Source organism: Solanum stenotomum, unplaced genomic scaffold, assembly GCF_019186545.1.
Source record: "Solanum stenotomum isolate F172 unplaced genomic scaffold, ASM1918654v1 scaffold10327, whole genome shotgun sequence".
Classification (NCBI taxonomy): Eukaryota; Viridiplantae; Streptophyta; class Magnoliopsida; order Solanales; family Solanaceae; genus Solanum; species Solanum stenotomum.
The window spans coordinates 224572-234216 of NW_026021018.1; the positions used below are offsets into that span (position 1 = coordinate 224572).

The following is a 9645-nucleotide window of genomic DNA, read 5'->3' on the forward strand; positions in this document are numbered from 1 at the left end:
GACGGTGTAGGGTCGTCATGGTCGTATTTCAATTATTTCACGGGGTACCTGCTATCTCTACTAGCGTAGATACTGGTATCATGTCTTGTTTTTTCTAACAAAAATAAAAAAATTGTATTAATTTGTTAACATGGGCAAGTAAAATGAATATTTGTTTTTGATATAGGGGCCAAGGAAAATAAGACGGATAGAGTATAAATGATTCATTTATTTCTATAATTGAGGAACTAACACAAACTAATAAAAGGATAAGTGAATCAGAACAACGATAAGATACTCAGTAAAATTTCATTAAGTGGCGTTTGGGAAAGATAGAGTGTATGCAAACTTTACTACTACCTCATGGAGGTAGAGAGACTGTATGTGAAAGATCAACAGTTCAAGTGTATCAAATCTTAATAAAGAAAGAAGAAATAAATGAAGAAAACATAGCAGCTAATAAGAAAGTCGTGTAAAGTTTACAAAAAAGAAACAATAACTACATATGAAAAGAACTACAAGGGTACGACTAGTACTACGACATACACTAACAAGTCTAAACCTTCTCAAGGCAAGACAAAACTCTACCCCTACAAATCTTCTAATCTAATATGCGACCTCTACTCCTTCCTATTGAGGGTTATGTTTCCGATAATATGAAGTTGCATTATGATTTTTCTAATCACTTCTCTCCAATACTTTTTCAGCTTACCCTACCCCTTCGCCCACCCCTTACAACCAGCATCTCGCATCTCCTCATTGGGCATCTGTGCACCTCCTCTTCACATGCCCAAACCATCTCTTGAGACTTTGTCATAGCCTCCAAGCACCTTTAGAGAACATCTCTTTGGACTCTGTCATAGCCTTTTCAAGGTCCATATATATGTAGGTCCCTCCTACTTTCCCTATATTTTTCCACCAGTCTCCGCACAAGATGGATGGCTTCAGTAGTCCATCATCTCGGCATGAAACCAAACTGATTTTCGAAAATGGACACCCTTCTCCTTACCCTCATCACCTCCACTCTCTCCCAAATCTTCATAGTATTGTGACTTAACAATTTAATACCCTATAATTGTTATAATTTTGGATATCACCCTAATATATTTTACACAATTAACTAAACTATCTAATAGGCAAATGAAAACACACATAACTTTTCTTCAAAATTTGAAATCAAAAGTATCTATTATGAACATTTTATTAGGAATTGAGACATTTACTTAAAACAGAGTTTACTTCAAATATCTATATAGAATATCCTAACAAGTTTAAGAAATTAGCTACATATAATGTCAATATAATAAGAAACTCATGCCTTGATTAAAAAACAAGAAAAACTTAGGTCTACGTATACCGAAAAGAAAATATTTACACCACATAGTTCCATATATAATATTATACTCGATTTAGCCTATATGTGTATACAAACACTATTAGATAAGGTCGATACACTATGTATAATATTAGTTATTGAGTTATGTAACGTAATATTTTTATATTATACTCTATATATTTTTTGAAAAAAAATTATTTTAAAAAATAAATAAATTGGGACTACCTACCTAGAAACTACCAAATATATACCTACCAATAAAGGAGACAATATAGGTGGCTAATTTTAAGGATAATCTCTCAGATTACTTTTTTTTCCATCAATTCTTTATATACTAAAATAATAATACTGCACATTTTCTTTGTTTTTTCCTCTGTTTCTGCTTGTTTTTTTGCTGAGAGAAATGAGTCTGACAGCGAAAACAGTGTGTGTAACAGGAGCTTCAGGTTACATAGCTTCATGGCTAGTCAAATTCTTGCTACATCGTGGTTACACTGTGAAGGCTTCTGTTCGTGATCCAAGTTTGTACCTTTTTTCTCTTTTTATTTTCGGAAAATGCTGTTTTTTTGTGGGTTATTTGGGTTTGGATTCATTTGGTGGGGAAATGGGGATATGGGTTTGTGATTTTTGTGGGTATTGATTCTTGGATTTGAATTTTTTTTTTAAAATGTTGGTTTGTGTGTGCCATGCAGTTGATATACTTGGAAAATGAGTGTTTTTTTTCTGGGTTATTTGGGTTTGGATTCATTTGATGGGGAAATGGGGATATGGGTTTGTGATTTTTTTTTGTGGGTATTGATTCTTGGATTTGATTTTTGCAAAAAATGGTAGAAATAAGTTGGTTTGTTTGTGTGTCATGTAATTGATATGTTGTGTTTATGATGGTGTTGGGTTGTTTGGATCTTGGAATTTTAGGTTATGAAGATCATATGCTTGATTGTTTGTTGGATTATGTTGATTGTCTTATCTAAAAGCTTAAACTATTAGGGGTGGTTTGGTATGTGGAATGGTGGTTGTGATTACGGTGAACTGACTTTGCTAGTTCACCATAATCACAACAGATTTTCAATTTGCTATATAAGTGATGTTGTGATTATGGTGGACTGACTTTGCCATGTAAAGCCACCACTCATGTAATCATTCTCATGGGAAATGAGAAAATCCACCTGGTTGGGGAGAAAAAGCAAAATCATTTGCTGAGAGTTCTCATTAATTTAGCCGAATCCCCACACCCGTATCTGTACCTAGATTCATAAATTATGAAGGATGCGACCTCTAGATTCATACCCTCCCTCTTCTTTTTTTAATTCTTTACTTTGAAACTTTATACTCAATAGATAATCTTTTGACGTCCAGTAAAAATACATCTTAGAGCAAACCAACTCGCAAGCAGTTCCAGCGTTGGTTACAGTTAATCAATTAACCATGCCTCGCTCTTGAACTAAGTGATATGGTGCCTATGCAGATCCCTTTCTTCCATTTTGTATTGTGTTCTGAGCTATGCCTGTATTGATTTAGAGAGATTTAGATCTTTTGAGACAATCCCACCATGTTATTTAGAGTGTTATTTTCTCCTTTTAGCACACTTATTAAATAAATTGAGTCAGATTGTAGTAAAGAAAAAATATCCTAAGGTTGATCTTGTTTCGCTCATCACTGGGACTTAAACTTTCAGCTCTCCGCTTATTTTAAAATTTGGACAACGGGAAAACTAGATATTTCATTCTTTGCCCGTGCTATAGGTCATGTTTACTGCTTATGTGTTAAATGAATTGTGATTTTTTTGTGCAGATGATCCCAAGAAAACGCAGCACTTGCTTTCTCTTGGTGGGGCCAAGGAGAGGCTTCACTTGTTCAAAGCAAACCTGTTAGAAGAAGGTTCATTTGACGCTGTGGTTGATGGATGTGAAGGTGTATTCCATACAGCGTCTCCTTTTTACTACTCCGTTACAGACCCACAGGTCCTTTCCGTTCTCGTAAATCTGATTTTGAACTGCTTACGTTCATTCTAGGTAGTGCTGAAAGAAGTCCAAAGTATAATGGCGGTTTCTATGTATTGATAAAAGTATTACGGTCAGCATCTTTATTAGCTTAATATCAAGTAACCTTAGTTATGACAAACTCAATTTCATTTGCTATTCATCAAAGACAGGACAGTCTTCTGTTTCGGATAACACAAGTGACAAATGAACCTTCTGGTACATTAAAGGAGCTAGATGCTATGCTTGATGAACCATAGCATCTGTCCTGTTTCTTTGAATCAGATACTATATAACTTGCATTTCATTTACTCTACTCCTTGACATTTTTTCCATTTGCCCGGTCACACTTGTATTTCTTTCTTTCTCTTTTTCCGATTGAAGTTTCACTATATATTCTTCTTCTTCTTTCAAGTTCCTTCTGTATGCTTGTCTGTTTAGTAAATAAAACTAAGAATGTGTAAAAAAAAAATAGACTATGATAGAAAGCTGTAACAGTTTTGTTTCAAGAAATCCTTTCATCATTGTTTCTTCTCCCCTCTTGTAAATTAAGTTAGTTGTTACATCCTACTAGAGTGAAATTCTCAAATTAATATATTGTACTTGATAGAAATAGTGTGAGAAAATTTTGAATTTTATCTGTAAGATAAATTCTCCTTGACAGTCCTCTCTCTGCTTTGGATCAACTCATGTCTAGTGGTTATAAAACTATACAGTTATGGTTGGTTGAGGAAAGTTATCAGTGAGTAGGGGGTCTCCTCCTTAATGGAAAAGTTGCGAGCTTGAACACCATGAGAGGATAATTAAATTATAGCATTATAGCATACAGCTATTGGAATAACTATTTTCTCCTTTCAATGTACTTGATGTGTAATTATGAAGCTTAAGAATTTTGTAATCTTATCATGGATCTTGTTTATGGACTTTTACTAGTTGATATAGTTCACAATTGGTAGTCACACATAAGATTAATCACATTCTCTAGAAAATGAAATGTGTATAATGTTAATGGTAGCCATTTTATGAAACCGACATCCGACTTGCTTTCAATGGTACTCAAAGTAAGTTAGCTTGTTTGTCCTTCTAGAGTTGGTTCCCATTTCAAATCAACTCTACGTCTTCCCATGTTTCAGGCCGAATTACTTGATCCTGCTGTTAAGGGAACACTCAATCTTCTCGGTTCATGTGCCAAAGCACCATCAGTAAAACGAGTTGTTTTAACCTCTTCCATAGCTGCAGTTGCTTATAGTGGTCAGCCTCGGACACCTGAGGTTGTGGTTGATGAGAGCTGGTGGACCAGTCCAGACTACTGCAAAGAAAAACAGGTGTGCATATATTTTTCTCTTTTTTCTTTTTGAGCACATTCAAAGACAAATGAAGGTATTACTCATAGAAATAGCTAGTATTGAGCTATTCTTCTGGCTAGTCTTACCATTACTGTATGTGTTATAATATTTGTGGTCAACGTCTGTCTTGACAAATTAAAGTGTAATACTGTTGCATAAATGTGAGAGCTGGGAAGGCTAGGGATCTACAAAAGTTCTAAAACAGGAGCCGGAGATGTTACCTAAAACATTTGTAACAAAATATACTCTGTATAAGTGCTATCAAGATTTGTGATGAATTAGATGCACTTTGCTTAAAGTTACTTTATCATGGTTTGATTTTGGTATGGATGTAAGAAGGACCAGGCACATTTCTATTATTTTAAGGTCAACAAGAGCTCATTAACCGTGGTTCTTGACAACATGACTAGTTGATCCAATTTAAAGAATTTCCAAGTGCTTTTAGTCACTGCACTATTTCTTATTAATATCATAAGTTTCTATTTTTGCAGTTATGTCAACTTAAGATTTTGATAAGGCGAAATGGTCTGATGGACCCTTGTATTTGTATCACTTTGTATTCTGGATCCTTTTACTTAAACATTTGTCATCTGGACCCTTAAACTAAATAAAACACAATGTAACAAATCCCTCTGACCATTGACCAAGCTTATGTGGCATTAGAATGTCTGAGTTGGCAAATATGTGTAACTACACGCTTCTTTAAGCGAGTGAATAACATTTTTGGGTTAAAAAATATTAAAATTATAAAAGAAATAATTTTTTTTAAAATAATTAATTAAAAAAATCCTTCTTCTTCTTCACCCACTATCTGGTCCTTTTCAACCATTTTCATCCCATACCCACCCCTTGTTTCTTCTTCTCCACAATCTATTAACATCAATTTATCAGATCTTGGGCACATCTTGAGTCCATTGATTAACCGCGGAGGGAGAAAGCGGCGCTGGTGGTGCACGCCGGAGACCACTGCTTTGCAATGGAGTGAGAGAGAGAGGCGGCACTGGTCAGTGGAGAGGAGAACGAGGTGGGGTGAGGGTGCGAGGTCATGGCGACGAAGAGGTTTCTCGGTCAGATCTAGTGGTGCGGTAGCTTAGGTTGTTGGTTTTGTGGAGGTTGGAGGAGGAAAGGAAAATGATGATGGTGTGCAGCGGAGATGAAGATAGGTGAGGGAGAGAGTATATGCAATTTCGCCGGCAAAAATGGCAATGGCTTCTCCGGTTGATTTTGGCCGTGAACAGTGAATGGGGAGAATGAGATGGCACTAACAATTTTTACATCTCTTTTAACATTTATTAGAAATTTTATATGAAGAGTATATGTTACCTTTTATTAAATAATTTTGTTTAATTAAATTATACATATGAAGAGTACATGTTACCTTTTATTAAAACATTATATGGAGAATCAAATTTTGGTTACCTTTCATTTAAAATAATTTTGGTTAACAAATAAATTTTACAGACATTTGTTAATATATGAAGAGTATATAATACCTTCTATAAAATAATTTTGGTTAATAATTTTAAAAAATAATTATGACATGGCACTAATATATATGACGTGGATATGACATGTCATTTATGTAAAGGAGAGTGAGCTACACACATGGTTGGAGGTGCTTAAAAGTCTCATTTTAATTGAATCTAAGGGTTCAGTTGACAAATGGTTAAGTAAAAGGGTCCAAAATACAAACGGATACAAGTACAGGGGTCCATCAAACCATTTAGCCTTTTGATAATTTCTTACTTTTAGGTGTTCATCCAAGCACTTTGGTGTAGAATTAGGAAGACACATTTTTTTTGGAGATGCGTGTTTTAAAGCTAGGCCGTTTCACTAACTTTTCAAGTATAATGAATCATCTGATCTTTGTCGCTTATATCATCTGTTTTATATGTGACATTGATCTATTATGATTGAAAGCTATGATATTATTTGCAATGTGTCCTGTAAGTGGCCTCGTTTGTTTGCATGTGTAAATAAAGCACTCACATCCCATTTTTTCTTTCCTAGATTTCAATTGTTAACATCTCTCTATTTTCTCCTGTTTCCTTTTAGCTCTGGTATGTCCTCTCAAAGACATTGGCTGAGGATGCTGCGTGGAAGTTTGTGAAGGAGAAAGGCATTGATATGGTTGTAGTAAACCCTGCTATGGTTATTGGTCCTTTGTTACAGCCTACACTTAATACCAGTTCTGCTGCAGTCTTGAGCTTGGTAAATGGTATGTTTTTAAACTTAAATTAGTTAGATCTTTACCTCAATCTGGTGTGGTCAAATGGCTTGAAAATGTTTAAATATAACAAATGGAATACCAAGGCCATGTGGAGTGCCAAGAATGCAGAACATATATGCTGTGATATTTTTGTTTTATGGTTAACATAAGTAGAAGAATACGTAGGCCACCATAATCAGCTCTAAGGAGAAGCTCATTTGCAAGGTCAAGGCAAAAAATCTCTGTCTTTCTGATCAACCTAATTAGATTTCTCCAAATAATTTTACTAATCTAGATGGATCATCCTCCTAATATGAATATGACGAAAACATCCACTCTCTTATGGCATATAAAAATGCGGTTAAATTTGAGAGTAATTCATCGAGTATACTGGGCCTGTTTGTCTTTTTGTTCTAGTTGAATGTTCTCCTGTTGCTTTGGCCTGAATGTGGAGGATACGTGGGCGAGGGGCTAGACAACAGGTGGGTGTATGGTAACTACAGTTTATGCAAAAGATGATGGTTGGGTGATATGCTTGTTGAGCTAGAGGTGAAGTCACTGTTAATGTTTTTTCCCTTTAAGCTAGAAGAGTTCTGAAGTAATTTACCTTTATAAGTTTAAATTTCAACCAAAGAATAAACTAAACAGAACAATTGAGGTGGAGGATATAAATGATGAAAATGTATTAATAGGTCAGTAACTCGTGCTTTTTCTTTTTCCCTTTTTTCTTACGATAAAATCTGTTTGACCATAAGGATGTCAACCATTCTTTTCATCATTTCAAATGTTCATTTTTCCATGCTATTTAGGTGCTGAGACATACCCAAATTCCTCTTTTGGGTGGGTTAACGTGAAAGATGTTGCAAATGCACATATTCTCGCATTTGAGAACCCTTCAGCTAATGGGAGATACTTAATGGTTGAGAGAGTTGCACACTATTCTGATATATTGAAGATATTGCGTGACCTTTATCCTACTATGCAACTTCCAGAAAAGTAAGTATTTTTGCTTGTGTTGGAACTTCTATATTGAGCTTTTATCACACAAATGTGGTTAGATGAATATGTTGATAGTGTTTTATGTTGAATGTGTAGATTCATTCTTGTTCACTTTGTGTGTGTGTGTGTATGTGAGAGAGAGAGAGAGAGAGAGGAGCGCACAAGAGACTGTGGAAAAGTCTAGTGTTATTCTTAAAATGAAGGGGATTACTCTCAAATTTGATCTTAGTGTAATTTCAATCTCCTATGTCACCTTAATATGATATTTTGCTTATCCACTCCGAGTCATTCATAGATTGAATGCTCTTTGATTTTATATATTTGTTATCATATTTATCGCCTCCAAACGAAATTCTTTGGCTCGCTACATTGTTGCTTAGGATNAGGGGAGGCAGTTTACTCTCAAATTTGATCTTAGTGTAATTTCAATCTCCTAATGTCACCTTAATATGATATTTTGCTTATCCACTCCGAGTCATTCATAGATTGAATGCTCTTTGATTTTATATATTTGTTATCATATTTATCGCCTCCAAACGAAATTCTTTGGCTCGCTACATTGTTGCTTAGGATTTTGTGAATATATATGATACTATTAGCTTGTCAATGAAATTGCTTGAACTGCATTCTTTCCAAAATAAACTCTGTAGGTGTGCTGATGACAACCCATTGATGCAAAATTATCAAGTATCAAGGGAAAAGGCAAAAAGTTTGGGTGTTGAATTTACTACTCTTGAAGAAAGCATCAAAGAAACTGTTGAAAGTTTGAAGGAAAAGAAGTTTTTTGGAGGTTCATCTGCTATGTAAAAGGCCTCTCAAAGCTTTTTTGGTTGTTGAACAATAGTACCCTCCCCTCCCCCTCGCCCCACCCCACACACTTTTTTTTCCTTCTTTTGGCTAATTTTAGAATCGAGAAGTCGAATGCTATATCCGTTAATAAATTTCGATCAGATGAGGTTGAAATTTGTTCTATATCTAGAGAATTTCATAGACTGGTTTGATAGAAGAAATTTGTGTTTTATTGAGTTGGTTTGTAGAAGAAGACCAAATGGATTTATTGATATTTGAAGGTTTGAGTTGAATCCAAAATTTTCAGGCTCAGATATCAAATTAATAGTTGATTTGAAACAATTTGGATTATTTTTCATTTAGCAAAACATGTTATTGAAATTTCTGTGTAAATTATGATGATCGTTTGGATTCATTTATTAGTTAACTTTGTCCTTTGTTATACTATTTTCAGATTTTGGGATTTGCTATTGTCAAAGCAACAACATAACCAGATTATCTTGAGTATATGAAAAGTTTAAAAGATTAAACTAATCTACTTCTAACTCTCTTTAAAAAGAAATCATCCTGATGCTTACTGAAAATAAAGAATTTTAACCATAGGACTAAAATACATGTCTTGCATTCATTTGCTTGGTGTAAATACCAGGTATGAGTAAGTTTTTTCCGAATGACCATTTTGGTCAGTGAGTCGAGCCAACGAAGCTTTCAACAGCTCTTCTGGAGAGTCATTTCATTAATTTATCTAAAAACACAGCATATATCCTAAGAACTTCCCAACAAGACTTCTTGCCATTCCTAGTTATTATCTTAATGTACAAAACATCGCAACAGCAACAAGAAAGATTGCCAATTAGAAAAAAATCCAGCTTTAACTTCTTTCTCCAGCATCTGCTTCACTGTCCAGTTTTTCTTCTTCTCCAGATTTGTGTGACAAACACAGAAAGTATCTCAAGAATCATCAAGTTACGCGGGAACTATCTAACGTCTTTTCTTTCTTGCTTTCAT

General features: G+C 34.7%; 1 protein-coding gene across 1 annotated transcript; it reads left to right on the plus strand.

Annotated features, from left to right (window-relative positions):
- Positions 1–1603: 1603 nt before the first annotated feature.
- LOC125849754 (phenylacetaldehyde reductase-like) lies at positions 1604–8962 on the plus strand. Its single transcript, XM_049529724.1, has 6 exons — positions 1604–1836; positions 3107–3276; positions 4428–4619; positions 6696–6858; positions 7659–7845; positions 8499–8962. Exons 1-6 carry the CDS (start codon positions 1719–1721, stop codon positions 8653–8655), a joined length of 987 nt encoding a protein of 328 aa, XP_049385681.1. The 5' UTR covers positions 1604–1718; the 3' UTR covers positions 8656–8962.
- Positions 8963–9645: the final 683 nt, after the last annotated feature.